This window comes from Gallus gallus, chromosome 26, assembly GCF_016699485.2.
Source record: "Gallus gallus isolate bGalGal1 chromosome 26, bGalGal1.mat.broiler.GRCg7b, whole genome shotgun sequence".
NCBI lineage: Eukaryota > Metazoa > Chordata > Aves > Galliformes > Phasianidae > Gallus > Gallus gallus.
In genome coordinates this window covers 4,160,624-4,178,210 of record NC_052557.1, presented here as the reverse complement: position 1 = coordinate 4,178,210, position 17,587 = coordinate 4,160,624, and the positions used below count along the sequence as shown (strand labels likewise).

Below are 17,587 nucleotides of genomic sequence, written 5' to 3'. Positions count from 1 at the left end.
CCAGGACAAGAAGCTGATCAAAGCGTTCTTCGACGTGCTGGCACACCCCCAGAACTACTTCAAGTACACGGAGAAGCACAAGGAGATGCTGCCCCGCTCCTTCATCAAGCTGCTCCGCTCCAAAGTCTCCAGCTTCCTGCGGCCCTACAAATAGCGCCCTGACACCCCAGGCCGCCCGGCCACCGAGGAAACCCTTCTCCTCCCTCACTTCTTATTTCAGCTTTCCTCCTCCTTCCTGCTCGGCTCCGGCAGGACCGCCACCTCCCACCCTGCAGACAGCTCCGGTCTCACCCTGATCTCACCCAGCGATGCCGTTCCTCTCTTCTGCAGCAGCTTCTTCACCCCATCCGTTTCCGTCCCACCTCTGTGCCGGCTCTGTCCCACCCCTCGATGCCATCCGGGCTCCCGCAGCCCCCCCAGGGCTCATCCCCTGCCCCATCCCAGGGCAGCGCCGGAGGTAACGCCGCGTTCTGCGCAGCGCAGGGGGCTGAGCTATCAGCACAGGAGGAGCCTGGGGGGGAAGAAAATAGAACAAACCATAATGCCTACTTTGTTAAAAACAACCGTGGTAAGGAAAAGTGAAAGGACAGAATGGGACAGCACGGTGGCGGGGGCACGGTGGCACTGGTGGCCGTCGTGCTGGAGAGCCGTGCCGGCACCTGGCGCTGGAGGAGGGCACGGAGAACAATGTTTGGCTGCATGGGAGGGATGGAGCGACTGAGGAGGACTTCAGCCGGGCGCATTCTTCCCCCCCAACACGGACATTTGTGCCAAGGAACCAGACTTCCTTACCAAAGCTCTGCCAAAGAGTAACTCGTCGACAGAAAGCAAGCTTTGTGAAGAGCAGGAGTCAGCGTTTGTGCACTAGGATATCCTCCTTTCTACCTTTTTCATATGTATTAAGTGCAATCATTTGAGTCTTCTTTATATTATTTAGAGGGATGTTTTTGTTTGGTTGTTTTTTTTTTTTTTCTACTAGAAACTACAATATTTATACCTGCCTGAGAAATGAGAATGTGTGTCTGTCACAAAAAAAAACCCAAAACAACAGAACAACAAACCAAGCCCAGCCCTGGGTTGCTGGTGACCAATGCAATGGTGTTTCTGGCCTTGGAACCTTTTCTGCTGCATGTTTTCCCAGTAGCAACCTGCTTTGGTGGAAGGCTGCACCTCTCCTCTGTGGGAAAGCGGGGCTTGGCCATGACGGGGTGAGTTTTTGCTGGGTTTTAAGGCACTTCTGTCCATGCACAGTGGGTCCATCACCTTTACTGGGGCTGGCTGTAATGCTGGGCAGGGTTGGTGCTGTATGGTTTCAGGCTCCAGGAGCTCCTTGGCTCTGGGAAGCACTGTGCTGCTCCGTCCCACTGCACCCACTCCTCCCATCCCCATAGAGAACAACTATTCATTGCTCCGTGTATCCCCCCAATGGCCCGGGCAGAGCCCCGGGTTGGTCCACACTCCCCTCAATGCGTACTGCTCACTCACCCCAACAACTCCTGGGCTCTGCTGGGGCGCTGGGACGGGTTCTAATTTGCTGGCAGAGCGGAGCTGAGGTTTGTCCCCAAAATGTGTGGGGTTGGAAAAGGCTGCACTGATTCATCGCAGCTGTGGGCTTCTCCCTCCTGCTGCCCGGCTTGCAGCCTGGCTGGGAGCAGTTGGGGGCTGAGCTGTTTGTCACTCGGTTTGGTGTCTGAGAGCAGCTGCTTTGATGCACAAAAGCCGTTGCAGGGATTCGGAGGGTTGGTTTTTTTTCTTGTGTTGTTAATCGCTCCGGGGCAGTCACAGCAGAGCAATGACAGCCAAAAGGGCCTTTCGTATTTAGAAGAGAGGAAGAAAAAAGAAAAAAAAAAAAGGAAAAGAAAAAGAAAAAGCCAGCCCAGGAATGCGTGCTGTGGTGGCCCCGGTGCGATGCAGAGCCCTTTAATGCTCTGTGATTGAATTTCGGAGCTGCTGCTGCTGCTCTGAGCCTGGGAGGGTGGATGTGGGAAGGATGGGACGTCCTCAGTGCCACACATCCCCATCCGGGCACCTCTGCGCCCCGGGGCAGCGCTGGAAGGTGAGCTGGGCTGGACGTCCTCCTGTAAAGGACACACAGATCTGGTAACACATCCTCCCCCTTCCACCAATATCCTCAAACCGACCCCCAGAACGGCCCACGGGGCCACCAGAAAGCAGCAGCCCTTTCCTCACCCGCACCCAACGGATGACTCAGAAAAGGTTTGAAGGGCTGAAAACCATCAGCCGCCTCTCGGATGTATTGAATGTTTCAACGCAGCGAACATAAAAATAAGGGTTGTTGTGTGTATTTTTTTTTGGGGGGGGGGTCTTTTTTTTTTTTTCATGTTGGAATATTTATATCTGCCTTTTGCAGCAGGCCGTGACTTACCATCTCCAGCAAAGTGATTGATGAGCAAGACGTAGTTGGTAAAAGTTATTTGCACTTGATTAAAGAGAGAGAAAAAAATGTATCTGAACTTTGTAAAAAGAAATGTTTGCATTTTGTATTGTCTTTTTTTAATTATTAAATGGAATTTCTTGGTGTTGTGTTGATCTTTCAGAAGCTGCTCTGGTGCTTGTTTTAAAAGGTTTCTAACAGCGGGGACCAAAGCTGTCTTCACTGTTTTGTTCCTCAGATGCTCAGACAAACTTTTTGGGGGCACGGAGCTTTTCTTCCAGCTTAAATCCTACAGACTTCCATAGGCTCTGCAGTCATTACACAATACATTTATTTATATATGTTAATTAGATGCAACATATCTCATTTTTAGCCCAGAACATTGAGTTGAACAGGAACTACTTCACGCTTCTCTGCAGAGCAAAGCAGAGCCAATGAGGAACCCCTTGCTGAGCTGGAACCCCCCCCTCCTACCCCCAGCACCTCCCAATCCTGATGTAACGGGGGACAGCTGGAAGACCCATCGAGTCTTCATGAGCTGCTGCTGTGCAGCCCCTGACTTCAGCCATTGGCCACTGCAAGGGCAGCAGAACCCTATAAAATGTGAGTGCCCCATAAGCCCCCACTCTGAGAGCTGGCAGGATGCAGTTTCTGGGATGGCAGAAGGTAAGGGAGCCCTCTGAGGGTGAGCTGGGGAGCCCTGGGGCTGTAATATGACTGCTGTGTGCAGGAGCTGTTTTGGGCACTGAGCCCTTCCTTAGTTTTGAGGTAACCACCCCAATTTTGTTTGTGTTGGCTGCTAACTGAATGGGCCCCCCCCTCCTGCTCCAAATGCAGGGTGACAAGCTCGTCTTTTACAGAAGCTGATTCCTTGTGAGACTTATGAAACTCAAGTGCAAATTTAAGGCTGCTGTTTCCCCTGAATTCATGCCCCTTTCAATTTAACAGCATTCAAAACCTTTCTTGCTGCAAGGAAGTGAGCAGCTCTTCAGAAAGCCTTACCCAATAAGCTTTGGAGGAATGCAACCACACAGCTGTAAGATGTCCTAAAAGTTTATTGCCACCCAGTTAGTACAGACGCTGGGGCTTCCCCATGGTGCTCTTGATATACAAAGCACGCACGTTCTGCCAGTTCTTCTTCAGCAAGGACACCAGGAAGTTGATGGCCAGGTGGATGTTGTAGACAAGTTCGTCCTCTGTCATCTTCACATGACCAACAGCCACAGCCAGACAGAGCACCTGGGGACAGGGACACCACGGTCACCTATGCATTGGCTGACAGAACAACCCAGTGCCAGCTAAGCTCACCGAGGGATCAAAACGCCCCGTGGTCTGTCATTGCACCTAAACTTCTCCAGCCTATCCGTGGAAGTGTGCTCCTACAGAGCTCACTGTGTCTGGCATGTGGCTCCCATGAATGTGTCTGGAAGCATCTGGATGCAATCTGAGTAACAGCTGGCACAGGGCTGGCGTCCTCAGAGTGCAAAGGTGGCTCACTGAAGGCAGCAAGCACCCATCTCCTGAAGCTGGGAGGGACATACAACGTGCTGCTCTGAACTGGTAGGGAAGCAGGAGCAGACCTCTCATGTAACTGATCCCATGCCTGACTCACCAGGCAGCACTGGCACGTTTCCTGCAAACTGCTAACCCAGCTCAGCACAGACTATTAGCTCCAAACTTCACTGCTACGCATGGCGCCAGCTTCACTTTTTGTTTTGGCACCAGCCACCAGCCCTTTCTTTCTGCACATAACACACACACACAGAGGCCAAGCCTCTGCCTGCCAGCTTTGCAGAGGAGCTTGTAAGTCAATGTTCCCCACAGGCTGAAGACAAAAGGATTTACGAGCAGGCTGACAAGAGAAGCGTCAGGACATCATTAGCTCTGTTACTTAAAATGCTGAAGCATTTGCAAAAACTATTGCATTTACTGTGTCCTTCCAGCTGTGCCTTCGGGCTCAGATCAGCTGGAGTCTGAGGATACACCTCAGCTAGCAGAGCTGCTAATTCTGAATAATACCCAGGAGTCACATTTAGACCACTGTCACGAGATTAAAATGCCTGAGCAGGGTTATTTTGGTTTTAGGGAGCTGGCTTGCCTTGACATCTCTTGACAGTAGGCTCAGACATCCACAGAGCTGCTGCAAAGTTCACTTGCAGAGTCAAGTCCCAAACTTGCCTCTGCCAAAGCACGGCAGCGTGCACAAACCCACTGGGGCACGCCTGGCTCCAGGGCCACGCCCTGCACATGTCACCCACTTACTGGAAGTGTTAATTATGACCAATTGTGTTCAGCACTCAAACATCAGGATCATCTCCTAATCACTTTTCTAAGCTCCACTAACCACAGATCAATTGTTCTTTCCCAGTTAGCAGCTGAATGCTCTGGTGATTGTGTCCCTCTGCTGCCCGGCAGAGCGCTGGAGGCTCCTCACCAGGAGCTGCTGGAAGACACTGGAGGGACACCTACAGACCAGACCAGAGATCGCAGCCACAACCAAGTGACCACCAACCACACACCGCCCTGCAGGTAAGCAGCTGCCAGCTGCAAGTCCTGAGCTCTTTACCTTCTTCATCTGAAACTTGATGGTAGATTTGACCTCATCAACCTTGGCCACCAGGTTCTCGTTGTGAGTGAGGAGAGAAGGGAATTTGCCGGCTTTGTTCAGACCCGGACCCAGGATTCGAGGAATCTGCTTGATCAAGGACTCTGAAGCCAGGAAGGCGTCGTACTTCTTAGCTGTGAGAACAGAAGTAGGTAAGGAAGTATTCTCAGCTCTACCCCAGAGCTTGAAACCAACAGCTCAGGTGAGACTGTACTGCTGCATGTCCCCCAGCGCACGCACATTCATGTTCCCAAAGCCCTGCCTTTTCCCTCACACTGCATTATAAGCCATTCTCGTCACACCAGCCAAACCTGCCAGGACTCAGAGCCTGACGTCCTGACAGCAATCCCATTAACTTTACATAGAGGACTACCCGGAAATGCATGGCATTTGTCAAGCCACATTACAGACGCTTGGAGCCCTACCAGGATTCTCCTTCTGTATTCTGTGCATATGTGAATAGAAGAGTGGTGGATGCCCCATCCCTGCAAGCATTCAAGGCCAGGCTGGATGTGGCTCTGGGCAGCCTGGTCTGGTGGTTGGTGACCCTGCACACAGCTGAAACTGAATGATCATTATGGTCCTTTTCAGCCCAGGCCATTCTATCATGATTCTACGATGCCACAGACCTTGGGTTACAGTAACTATATCCTATGTTGTTTCCCGACCTCCTATGGTTCCAAGAACTGAATGGTAAGCTTTCCTTGTCTGCTCAGGATACCCATCAAAATGACTTTGATTTTGTAGAAAGGAAAGGTTTTATCTGCTATAAGTAAAAATAAGCCAACTCCATTCCGTTCACTGCAGTTCTGTGGGATTAGAGCAAGTTTTACCTCTAGTTCTACTTGGCTCTGTTGCACTCCCTTTCCCTGATCAAGAGTTACGGCACACTGGATGAGGGAGATAACTTCTCAAGGAGATAGAAACAGCTCTCCTGTATCCTCTCCTCCTGGAAGAGGGCAATCACTGCACTCCTACACCAGTGACCTGCCAGGTATTCCACACTGCAAGAGGCTGTAAGGTTTGCTGGGTAGTTCCTAGACAGAATCCTACTCTTCAGGAGGGCAGTGGTCAGTTTTCTGTTCTCTGCAGCTAATCCCGACACGGGAACGTGAGCATGGGGAAAGCCGCTGTCACAGGTCCAGCCACGGCACCCAGAGGCCGACCCACACCCCACTCACCCAGTTTCTTCACCAGCTTCTTGTTTTTGTTGAGCTTCTTCAGAGCCTCTATGTCCATGTGAGGGATTTCGACCGCTTTGGCCTCATCGCAGTGCTGCTGGTCCCCCAGCAGGCAGACAGAGAACTTGGGCCGTGGGGTCGACTTCAGCCTGCGGACAGAGCCCGAATTACCCGGTGTGCCATGGACGCCACGCACCTCAGAGGGACCCACGTGCAGATACCTTACCGCAGCGCCTCACATCTTCCTCCACGCTCAGAACCTGCCTCTGGGGCAGGGCGGTGGGGGCAGCGCCCCGCACCTCCCCTCATGTTTTAAGACCCAGGGTGGGGGTCCGTCCAGCCGCACCCGCTCGGGGGTGACGGTCTGAACTACCCGGGGCGTTCAGCAGCGCGGCCTGCAGCAGGGAAGCTGCCCTTGGCCGAGGGCCGCGGGCTGAAGGCTGGGTGTGAGCAGGAGGATGGCCAACCTGACGGTGCCGGAGAACCGCTTGTCTTTCTGCGGGTCATAATTCTTCAGGCTGATCTGCAGCTCCACCGTCTCCACAAACCTGAGGGAAGAGCTCCAGGTCAGGCCCTGCACGGGGCGCGAGGCCTCAGCCGGGCACAGGGCAGGGCTCGTACTTGCGCTTCTTGGTCTTGCTGCCCTGCAGCACCTCCTTCACCGCCTCGTACAGAGTGTCGCGGGACACTTTGCTGCTGCGGGGGGAAAGATAAGGCAGGCTCAGGAGCGGGCCCAGCGCAGGCCGCGAAGCGGGGACCAGGCCCGAGCCCCAGCCGGCCCCGAGCCCCATCCGCGCCCTCCCCCACCTCCTACCCCCTTCCCCACCATCGGACCCGGTCACCCAACCCCTGCTAAGCGGCCGGGCCGCGGATGGCGGCGGATAACGCTGAGCGCCCACACCTACCTCATGGCGGCGGTTCAGGCGGAGAGGGCGGGGCGGGGCGACCCGCGCGGTATAAGTATGGCCGAGATCTCGCGAGCTTTCTCCGCAGTGCCGGCGCCATGCTGGGAGTGGCGCAGTGTGGCAGTGAGGTCAGGAAGTGGCGGAGGGGGCCGGGAGAGATCGCGTGCACGAACCCGGTCGCTGTGGAAGCCCACTTCCGGAGCGGGGCCCCGGAACCTGGATATAGCGCGGGAAGCGGCTGAGGTGCGGCGGCGCGTTGTGTCGCTATGCCGGTTGCGGGGCCACGGTGCGCGGCGGTCGGGCGGCGGACTCGGGTTCCCAGGGTCCGTTCAGGTCGGTGCTTTGCGGGGGGCCTGACGGGGAGAGCGGGGAGGGGCGGCCGGGCCCGGGGAGCCGCTGTACCGCCCCGGGCTGGGCCTGACCCGCTCTCCCCTCAGAGCCCGGCTTGTGGCAGCGCTGGGCTCTGCTCTGTGGAGAGCTCCGTCGGGGGCTCAGGCCGTGTTCTGCCCCACAGGGAGGTGGGTATTGAGCTGTCGTTGTTGACTGTCAGTCACTGTTTTAAAGTAAGCATGCAGACTTCGAGGAAGAACTGAAGGCGAATTGTTCCTTTTATTTAAGGTTTTAGCAGAGAAGGCAGCTTGCCGTGCCGCACGCCTCTTGCTGAGAGCACACTGAGCAAAGTGAGGTTCGTGTCTGAGGCTGCCAGGGCGCGATGGAGAGCGTGGGCTTGCAGACAGTGACCCTTAGCGATGGGACAGCAGCCTCTGTCCAGCATGCTGTCAAAGGTAATGGAGTCTTTGGGCTGTGAGGTCTCAAAGTCTCTTAACGACCCCGTGAAGTTGGAGATAAAGTGCCCTCGTGGTGTGCAAACCGCCATGGATCTTCTATGGGATGCTTGTGGCTGACTTAGATTGGCATAGAAGACTGTGCAGGAATCAGAGATGTTGGAAGGGACCTCTGGACTCTGGAGTCCAACCTCTCTGCTAAACACGTTCCCTACAGTAGGTTGCACAGGAAAGCATCCAGGCAGGTCTCAAATATCTTCAGAGATGATGACTCCACAGCCTCTCCGTGCAGCCTGTTCTTGTGCTGTCACCCTCCCAGTGAAGAAGTTCTTTTGTTTGCTTGTACAGAACTTCCTGTGTTCTGGTTTTTGCCCACTGCCCCTCGTCCTGCTGCTGCACGCTGCTGAAAAGAGCCTGGCCCAATCCATTTGACTTCTGCACTTTAGATCTTTGCAAACTTTGAGGTCACCTCTCAGTCTTCTCCAGGTTGAACAGTCCTAAGTCTCTCAGCTTTTCCTCACACAGGAGATGCATCCATGAATAAAGCACGTCTCTGCTTCAGAAATAAAACTTTGGAGATAGGAGAGCTGTTAAAGTAGAGAATTGAGGTTCTGTTCAGACTGGGGAAATGGAGTTCCCTGTATGGCCTGCAGGACCCCTGAAGCTAAGCAGAATGTTTGACCTCACTGAAGTGCATAGCATTTGGTTCCCAATAAAGCTTTTCTCACTCAAAAGGATGCTGACCTCAGTGTTGGTTAAAATGCAATATCAGTGCCAAATTCAACCCCTGTCCTTATTCTGGGGTGTGTAAGGTGCTCCTTTCTTCATCACCTGCTGTTCCTGAGGAAAGGAATGTGCCATCTCCCAGTCTACAGAGTGGGATTTTCCATCTCCTGGTCATTGCTGTTTCACTTACTTTTCTGTGTAAACTCACTGCAAGTTTATTAAATTTGTGCAGCTGAAAACCATTAGGTTTTGTGACTTCTCCCAGCAAACACTTTGCATGTGCTGAAAGCAATTTGAGTAAGATGGAGCGATGTCCTCTCTGCATCAAACAACAACTAAAATATTGCAGAGTAAGTCATACTTTCACTATTTTTAAGAGTCCACTCTTCACAATTCATCAAAGAAAGTAATGCTTGAGATCCCTTCAAGCCAAAGCTTTTTTTTTCAAGTGTTGGTCCCCAACCAACATAGAAGAAAATATATTTTCAGGCCCTGCTGATGCCTTTAAAAGCTCCCAGTTGAGTTTTCTCCAGCAGAAGTATAATTGCTTTCTACTTTCAAGCCAAAGTACTTTGCATACTTTGTTTTTTCTGCTTCAAACAAGTGACTGTAAACAAGTGATAACTGAGATTCTTTGCCTTTTACCTCCCCATCTAGGAAAGGGAGGATCCAGCTTTTCTGGGAAGATAAGTGCTTCTATGGTTGTTTGAGGGAAAGCTTGATAAATAGCAACATTCAAGTGTTCTGCCTTCTGCATGACTGTATTCCTTGAGAAGGTGCAACAAAGAAAGGGGACAGCTCATTAGACCAGTGTGGACTTTGAAGGCAGTGCTAATGGCATTGTTTTTAACTGTTTCAGGTGAAAAGGTAATTGAAGAGCAAGTCACTGAAACTGAAGATGAAAACACAGTGTACATCCATCCAGTGATAGTTCAGAAAGGTGAGAACCATACATTCACCTTTCTTAGAAGGATGCTGGTGTGACTGAAACCACCTGTGTCTTGACAGTTGTGCTGTAGCTTTGAGCCCATCTGAGATAGGGTTTTCTTGTGTAGCGTTTTGAGGCTGAATTACAAAGGACAAAGAACATGTGGTTTCCTGCAGAGTTCTTAGCAATGTGATAAGAAGCTAAATTTGCTAGTGCAGCAAGCAAAGCTTATTACATGTTTCACCTGTGGACTCTCACACACATTATCAGTTTCATAGATTACAAATTTACAAGCGAGGCCAGTAATGTGTGCTGTGGTTTTGCTAACTGCAGAGCCCAAACAAATTTTGTTTTACCTAGGAGCAGTCGGGCAGGAGTTTCCTGTGAGCCATAAGATAATATATTATTCCTGGATTAGATTTTTGAGGAGGGAGGGTAGGGATTATTGGAAGCCATGTCACCATGGTCGTACACCTGAGACATGATGTAATTGCTGAGCATTACCTCAAAGAGCCAAAGAGATGCCATAAAATTATTCATGAAACATGAAAAACCTTGACATTTAGGGATGAGGGGCTCAGGTGCTGTCTTCAAACTATAGTTGTGGTTGACTTTCAGCACAAGCAGGCAGCCCTGCCCTGTGTGCCTCTCTGGGTATGAATACTGCAGTGTTCAGGAACTGATGTGGTACTGCCTCCACCCCATCTGAGTCTTCCAGTAATGTGCTTGGATTTTTTTTCCCCTTCTTTCAGATTTTGTAGCTTTTGAAGATGGACAGCCAGTAGTCTCAGAAGACAGGGGTATGGCCTACATATCTAAAGGTAAAGAATATTCCCCATTCTTTTCTTGGCAGCTGGAGCAAAAGCTGCTGAAGTGTTGCAGATTTCCAAGGCTGGAGGTAGCCTGCAGAGGTGAAGAGTGGTTTACTCTTAGCAGCTCTTCTACATTTGATTTTGTCTATTTCTCTTGCAGAAGGTTTTGATTCCAGCACTTCAGAGGCTGTCCAGCCAGAGGATGGCTCCACCACCAACATCCATTCTCCTGCCATTGTGCTCCCCGACAGCCCCATCCTGGAAGTGCAGGCGGAAACTGGGCAAGAGGAGAATGACGATGCTTTTGATGTCGGGACCATTAATGACTTAAAGCAGTATGCCAACATGGTGAGGATGCAATTGGTTCCTTAATAGTCTTCGAGCAGCACTGAGGGACTACTGTGATAGTCCACATTTGACCTGGAGTTTAAGTTGTGTCCTTTAAGTTGCGCTTCTGTACAAATTAAAAGTGCACGAAGTAGTGCACAAAGTAGTGCCAACTTTGAGAAACAGGTAAGGGCTTCTGTGGGTGTCACCACTGACAGGTGGCTGACAGAGGCCTGGAATGTGGCAGGTTCCTTCTGCACCACCCAGCCAATACCCACAGAGTGCTGGGCCTTTTACCCTGAATGCACTGCAGGCACAGATTTGGGAAAACAGAGAGCTGCTATGATACAGCTCAGATTTTTTCCAAGGTAGGAAATGTGAGCTAGGAATGGGAAATGCTGGTTCCTTGAACCCTGCTCTGTCACCTGTGTTGCACCATAAGTGTGCAAGCTGTGTTTGTAGAAACACACTTTTGTGGGGACAACTGAAGGACTGCATATGTATGGCAAGGAAAGAAATTATTTGAATGGGCTTTGGTGGCAGCTGCTGTGGTGGCTGGCTGAATTAATTTCCACTCATTGGCTTTTCAGCATTTGCAGGAGCAGGAAGTGCACAGCAATGAGAAGAGGATACGGCCTGTCCGTAAAGCTTTCCATTGTGGGTACATAGGCTGTGGTCGCATCTACACCACTGCCCAACATCTGAAGGTAAGGCAGCTAAGATGCAGTCACAGTGTGCAGACCAAATATGCCCCCGTGTTCTAGTGCCAGATCAGAATATTCCTATACAAAGGGAGAGGGAAATGCTCCCTTGGAAAAGGTCAAATATTTCAGGGGAAAGGTCAGGATACCCTGTGGCATTGGCACATCATTCTGCAGTGAGCTTTTCTCTGAGGACTTTAAGGAGGTGCTTTTAACCTTGAAGAACCAGGAAAAAGTATCCGTAATTCAGGATAAATCAAATGGGAATATATCATTGAGAAGAGGCTTTGTCCCATGAAAGAGACAGGTTTGTTAATTGGCCAATACGAAACCCAGCAGAGAACTTCAGATTCTCTGCAACTGTTAGATTTCCCCATGCTGTTTTCCTCACCCCTTTGTCATGGATCATAGAGGACCCCTGCTTTCTCTTCCAGGTACATGAACGTTCTCATACAGGTGACCGGCCATATGCATGTCGCTTCCCAAGTTGTGGGAAGACATTTGCTACAGGTAACAGTTTCTCTCATGTGAAAATTCTGTCTTCAGTCTTATCGAAATCACCTTGAGAATATCAGCTCTTAACGCCTTCTGATAAGGAATTGCAATATGGGAGGCTGCTCAGGACTGAACTGATTACAGACAGAGTAAAGGAGTTAAAAGAAGAAGCTGAGTAGTCAGGGGCGTTGTGAGGCTCTTTTGATATTTCTTCTCCTTCAGCTTTGTGAACACAGGATAGACGTGTGCATGAACTGAGGGGTGTTACACAGCTTGCAGTGTTAGTTCCTTCTCACTGTAAAATTAATTTTGTGGTTTCTTTACTGGGCAGCGTATGGGCAGAAGACCCACATGAAAATACATACTAGTGAGAAACCATTCAAGTGCCCAGAAGACTCGTGTAGCAAAGCCTTCAGAGCTTCTGGCGATCTACAGAAACACATCCGGACACACACAGGTGAGCAGAATAAGAGAACTCAGCTCCCTATCAAACGGGCTTCCAAGATCAAGTACTGCTTCAGCCTTTTATATCTTGGGTGAGGCAAGGCAGAGCTGATGTTGTCTTCAGATGGATGTAGCTGGGTAATAGAAGTAGCACTGGGGATTCTCAACTCGGTTACTAACAGCTCAGTGAAAGGGATAAGGGTGCCAGTTTTACTGGGGGAAATGTACTTCTGGTTGGGACTGGTCCGAGATCTCATTGGTGTCATACTGTGGAGGGGTATGGGTGTATGGGGCACTCCCAGCAGCTGCGGTCTGGCAGGGCTCTCATCAGCATTACTCTGTCACTGCAGGGGTGCGTCCCTTCAAGTGCCCATTTGAGTACTGCGACCGCTCTTTTACCACCTCCCACATCCTCAGGGTTCACATCCGAACGCACACAGGCGAGCGTCCCTACACGTGTCCAGAGCCCATGTGTGGAAGGAGCTTCACCAGCGTCACCAATTACAAGAACCACATAAGGATTCACACAGGTAAGCAGGGGAGAGGGTGAAAAGACAGACAGCTCCTCCCCAGTCAGCTGCACTGATGGCGTGTGGCAGCTGGGAAATCTTTGGGACTGAAATGATCATTTCTGGAGCAGAAATTCCCTCTTGTTAGGGAATCTCTGTGCAGGGCGTGATGAGGGCGAGTGGGTTAAGCTCTGTACTGTGGCCTCTGCCCTAGGGGAGAAGCCATATGCCTGCCCTGTGCCGGGCTGTGGAAAGTGCTTCACGGAGTACTCCAGCCTCTACAAGCACCAGGTGGTGCACACACGCAGCAGGCCCTACTCCTGCAAGGTCTGTGGGAAGGCCTACAGCCAGAAATCTACGCTGGGTACGCACAAGTGCAGCGGCCGCAGTGAGCCAGAGGCCACAGTGGAGAGCGAAGAATTCCTGTGTGAACAGCAGCAGCTGGAGGGTGAGCAGTCACTTCCACATCACTTGCAGTGTGCCTGGGTCATGCCCTGTGGCAGAGGGGAGACAGATGGCAGCAAGGGTCTGCATCTGCTGTCCTTCTTCAGACCTGAGTCTGTGTTGTGGCTGTCCACCTCACTCATAAAGCCCAGATTCATGTCACAGCCAAGAGTGAAGTTCTCCCTGTGGTCCTAGCTGTATGTCATCACTTGAGAATGGATTGCATCCTGCTCTATAGTACAGGGAGAGATAAAGGTCCTTCTTTCCAGGCTTACACCGGGCTGTTGTTACAATCTTTTGCTCCTTTTTGTTGGCCCTTCAATGACCAGGTAGTTCCCGGGATCAGATGCACTTTCCTGCACTCTCCCATTTTACTCTTTGCTTTCCCTGACTTAGTTGCTGCTGAAGAAGGCTCCCCCATGGAGAGCCAGCATGTTGCTTTCCCATCAGAGATGGAGAAGGATAAGGATGAAGAGGAATATGATGATGGTATGCCTACAGAGGTCTCACTTATCTCTCAGGATGAGACAGAGCAGGTATGGACATTAACAGCCTCCAGCGCTTGAGGGAGAGCAGTTACCTGAGTGAGGTTCTGCCTCTCCCTAGCTTGTTCTGCATCCCTTTAGGCACTTCCTGAAGCCACTAAACAGGATGTCACCTTGGGGGCCGGATCTCAGCTTGGTCTTCTTTATAAGGCTTTTTTTTCTGTGTAAAACGGACCCTGGGGCTCTGTCTGTCTCGATGGTTCCCCCCTTACAGTCCTATCCCCTGCTGGAGCCTTGATGTGAAGGGTAAATCACAGGCCTCTGGTCACCACCTGCTTTGCTGGACAGGGTCTCACAGGCGTTTGTCTGGGCTTGTGTGCTGTGCCTGCCAGCCCTCACCTCCTGCACAGCTGTCAGAAGGCAGCTCCCACTCTTTGCTGACACAGGCTGGATTTGGAGATTGTTTTTCTGTAGCTTGTAAACAGCAGTGATTTTCTTGCACATACTTCCCTGCACAAACTGCCTGTGTGGTGACTGGGAAAACCTTCTGTGGCTTGGGGCAGAGGAAGCAGCTGCCATGAATGAAGTTTGTTTCCTCTTAGCATGAGGAGCTGCCTGCATGAGCTATCACTTAGGAGCCCACAGAGAAGATGCTAAATGGGAAGGGAGGTCTTGCTGAAGGGAGTGAGCTGGAGACCAGGAATCTGTGAGGGCTCCATTGATTCTATCTGTGACTCTGGGCGAAGTCCTTGGAGTTCTCTGTGCCTTAGGTCTTGCACATGAGAAGGAGAGAATATTTTAGCCTTTCTGTTGCTAAAATCAGATGTTGTGTAAGGCTTCCTGAGAAGCCAGCCTGGCTGAGTATCTGCTTTTGTCCTATCCAGATCAGCTTGTCACAGGAAGACCTGCAGGCCCTGGGCAGTGCAGTCAGTGTGGTGATACAAAGCAGTGCCCTCGCAATGCCCGAGGAAGAGCTTGTGGGTGGTGACATGCACACCATGACTGTGGTCAACGCTGATGGCATTGAGACACAGCCGGTACGGGCAGAAGCAAGGCCTTCCCTCTTCCCTGCAGAGGGACTGCCTGCTAGGAGGGAATCCCACTTTCTTTTATGACACAATTGTCTTTTGTCTTAAATTTTCCTAGGTTACCATAGTCACTTCTGGGGCAGTTGTGTCTGAAGAGTCAGCCATCACATCCCTCTGTCATCAGCAGGTGGCATTGTTGGCGACCACCAATGGCACTCACATTGCAGTGCAGGTACCACACAGCCCCCTGAGCAAGACTGAGCATTGCTCCTGCCATCTTCACTGTGTACACCCCCATCCACTCACTGACTTCAACCTCTTGCTTTGCTGTGTCTCCTCCTGCCCAGATTGCTTGCTCCTTAATTCCCATATGCCTTGCATGTGGAGGAGAGCAGGCATGCCCTGCATGGGTTGCAGAATGTTCTTTCATAAGCAGCCTTTCCCCATCACAGCAGTGTCTCTCTGCTTTGCTGCTCTGCTCCACTGGCAGTCCCTCACACCTCTGTCCTCTGGGGCAAGGCCAACCTTCCTGAGCACACTTTTTGGGAGGGCAGTTATCTCTGTCTTTCCTCCCCTAGCTTGAAGAGCAGCAGAGCCTGGAGGATGCCATCAGCATGGCAGCAGCAGCAATCCAGCATGAACCTGTAACACTGGACGCAGCTGTGACTGAAAATGGCTGTTGAGACCCTGCAGAGCCTCCCAGGCAGGAAGAGCAGCCGAGCCCGTTTCTTCACGGGTGCATCAGGATCTGCAGGACCTGGGCCAGCAGGCACGTGGAAGATGTGCAGTATAAGAGTGAGGGAAGGAGTCTGAGAGCAGCTGGCATGTGATGTGCAGCAACCAGGCAGTGAGAGCCAGTGCTGGCAGTGCTGGGCTGCCAGGGTGACCATGCCAGAAGGGCTCTTCTCTCTATGAGCAGAGTCTGTGACAGCTGCTGGAGGCTCTGCTGTTTTCCTGGGCTCAGAGCAGCAGCTTTCCTGCTCCTTGCCATGGACACTTGTCATGGTTTTATGATTTTTGTTATCAGTATTCCACATCATAACATCATGTAGTGTGCTGGGAGTTAAAGAGTTAATGCTCCTGTTCCGTGGGCTGCTGATATTTCCAGGTACCTGGTTCTCAGAAGAGAAAAACAACTACATCTCTTACAAGACTTCCACTGTTCTGTTTCCATTTTCCATTTAGAGGGAAAGATAAAACTGTTTGCAAGTCATGAGACGCCTCCTCTTCTTTACTGCTCGTCTCTGCAGTGTGTGCTCCCTGGCTGTCTCACCTTCAGCATTAGAGTAAGGCCTTTGGTTTTGGACACTCTTACTCTCTAATTTTATTTGATTGATTAGCCTCAATTCCAGTTATATTGTATTACACTGTGTTATCTTGCATTACGATATCATATTTAGTGAATGAGTTTTTCTCCCTTAGCTCGTTGCCCTTGTTTGGGGTTTTTTTTTTAGGCCTATCTCCCTACTTTTTTTCCCCTTTTCCCCCTTCCCCTTCTCCCAAGGTATGGGTCTGTGGGTCCCCCTGCCCCATTACTCCAGAGGGTATGGCAGAGTGTCTTCTATTTACTTCATGCCTAAGATTTCCAAGCCCTGCTGGTCTCCTGCAGAAGATAAGGAGCTACAAAGATTTCAGCTCTCTAGGAATGCAGATTTTTTTTTTTTTTTTTTTGGAGAGGCATTTCTTGTCCCCTCCCTCTAAAAATGGTTCAGCATTCCCCTTTTCTGCCAACCCCTCTGCCTAAGGAGCAAGTGGGCAGCAAAGCAATAAAGCCCCATTAGAGGAAGCCGGGGCTGCCCAGCGCTGGGTGAGTCCTGATGCTGGAAGTCAGTGTCCCCATGGGTGCACACTGAGCACGTGGCAGGAATTCTCCCATCTCATACCACTCAAGCAAACTGTGTTGGCAGACCCAGTGCTGTGGAGCAGTGGGGATCCTGTATTTGCTGGGGGCTGAGCTCAACTTGGATGATTAAAAGTTCTGTTTTTAAAGTTAAACGATAATCTTTTTTTCTTTTTATTTTCAGTCTCCGGAGCTTCTGTTACTTTGCAGGTGTCAGGGTTAAGGCAGTGCAGGAGGTTTTGTTGAATTGGCTGAGTGCTCTACCAAAGCTGTGATCATCCCAGGACAGCGCTGAGGGGTGAGAAGTGGCAGCCTCACAGCGCCTCTCCGGTGCTTAAAAGCGGTGCTCCTTGTGCTTGTCTCCTCCAAGCGCTCCTGTAAACTTCAGGTTAGGGAATGATGCCACTTAGTACACAAAAATACATCTGTGAGTGTGTCCTCACAACTCTCTTTGCTCGGGAGAGACCTAGGCTGGCTTCCTCTGCCCAGCAAGGCTAACGGCAGCATCTGTGCCCGTGAGAGCCTGTGGGTAAAGCCAGTAAAGAGAGCAGCAGCAGAGGCTGTGAGCAACCACGTGTTTATTTGCCCCATGTACTTAGGAAGTTCGCTTTTGCAGAGGAAGAGGTTTCTGTGGGGAAGGGTGGGCCGTGACACCCCGGCCCCACCACCTGCAGCGCGTTGCAGCCCTGCTCCCCTTCCTTGGGCTGCGTCCTTCCCAAACAGCCCCTGCTGCTGGAGGGGGGGTGAGATCTCCATCTCACCCCAAGAAGAGGAAGCTGCTATTTTAGGCAGGGAGGGGACTTCTCTCCTGCTCCCAAACGCTGAAGCTGAGCCGGCAAAGGGCTGCGAATCCCTGCGAATCCCTTTTCCGTGCGCTCCCACTGCGCTCCGCGCACTCAGCGTTCCCCGGGGCGGTGGTGTGAGCAGAGCGGTGCCCGGAGCGCTCCGCGGCCGTCGGGGAGCGCAGCGCGGAGCCC

The 17,587-nt window shown here is 51.4% G+C and overlaps 3 protein-coding genes and 1 long non-coding RNA gene across 17 annotated transcripts in view; 3 read left to right on the top strand and 1 right to left on the bottom strand.

The window, feature by feature from the left end:
• SCUBE3 (signal peptide, CUB domain and EGF like domain containing 3) overlaps positions 1–2,557 on the top strand; it is a 42,123-nt gene extending 39,566 nt beyond the window's left edge. For all 7 annotated transcript variants that reach the window (XM_040653022.2, XM_040653023.2, XM_418021.8 and 4 more), the window contains one exon: positions 5–2,557. In XM_040653022.2, coding sequence (XP_040508956.1) covers positions 5–154 — 150 coding nt within the window. In that variant the 3' untranslated portion in view covers positions 155–2,557. The remainder of the gene's footprint in view (positions 1–4) is intronic.
• A 456-nt stretch (positions 2,558–3,013) lies between these two features.
• On the top strand, positions 3,014–3,624 carry LOC124417412. The gene is made up of 2 exons (XR_006932177.1): positions 3,014–3,061; positions 3,344–3,624. It is a non-coding gene; the product is annotated as an uncharacterized LOC124417412 (long non-coding RNA).
• Positions 3,433–7,112, bottom strand: RPL10A (ribosomal protein L10a). 2 transcript variants are annotated; one of them, XM_418020.8, is made up of 6 exons: positions 7,087–7,112; positions 6,803–6,877; positions 6,649–6,729; positions 6,182–6,330; positions 4,962–5,134; positions 3,433–3,634 (listed from the first exon to the last, which is right to left on the bottom strand). In XM_418020.8, exons 1-6 carry the CDS (start codon positions 7,089–7,091, stop codon positions 3,464–3,466), a joined length of 654 nt encoding a protein of 217 aa, XP_418020.1. In that variant the 5' UTR covers positions 7,092–7,112; the 3' UTR covers positions 3,433–3,463. The 2 variants fall into 2 exon arrangements, with proteins under 2 accessions (XP_418020.1, XP_015154500.1); XM_015299014.4 differs by lacking the exon at positions 7,087–7,112 and having other exon boundaries at positions 6,408–6,861.
• Positions 7,113–7,326: 214 nt separating this feature from the next.
• Positions 7,327–16,765, top strand: ZNF76 (zinc finger protein 76). 7 transcript variants are annotated; one of them, XM_046904304.1, is made up of 15 exons: positions 7,364–7,419; positions 7,524–7,604; positions 7,705–7,871; positions 9,457–9,537; positions 10,278–10,346; positions 10,498–10,685; positions 11,255–11,371; positions 11,800–11,875; positions 12,192–12,317; positions 12,655–12,834; positions 13,028–13,261; positions 13,654–13,793; positions 14,627–14,779; positions 14,889–15,002; positions 15,349–16,765. In XM_046904304.1, the coding sequence occupies exons 3-15, from the start codon at positions 7,799–7,801 to the stop codon at positions 15,451–15,453; spliced, it is 1,656 nt and encodes a 551-aa protein (XP_046760260.1). In that variant the 5' UTR covers positions 7,364–7,419; positions 7,524–7,604; positions 7,705–7,798; the 3' UTR covers positions 15,454–16,765. The 7 variants fall into 7 exon arrangements, with proteins under 7 accessions (XP_024999547.2, XP_046760262.1, XP_024999545.2 ...); XM_025143779.3 differs by lacking the exon at positions 7,705–7,871 and having other exon boundaries at positions 7,327–7,419; XM_046904305.1 differs by having other exon boundaries at positions 7,364–7,604; positions 7,705–8,947.
• The last annotated feature ends 822 nt before the right edge of the window (positions 16,766–17,587 follow it).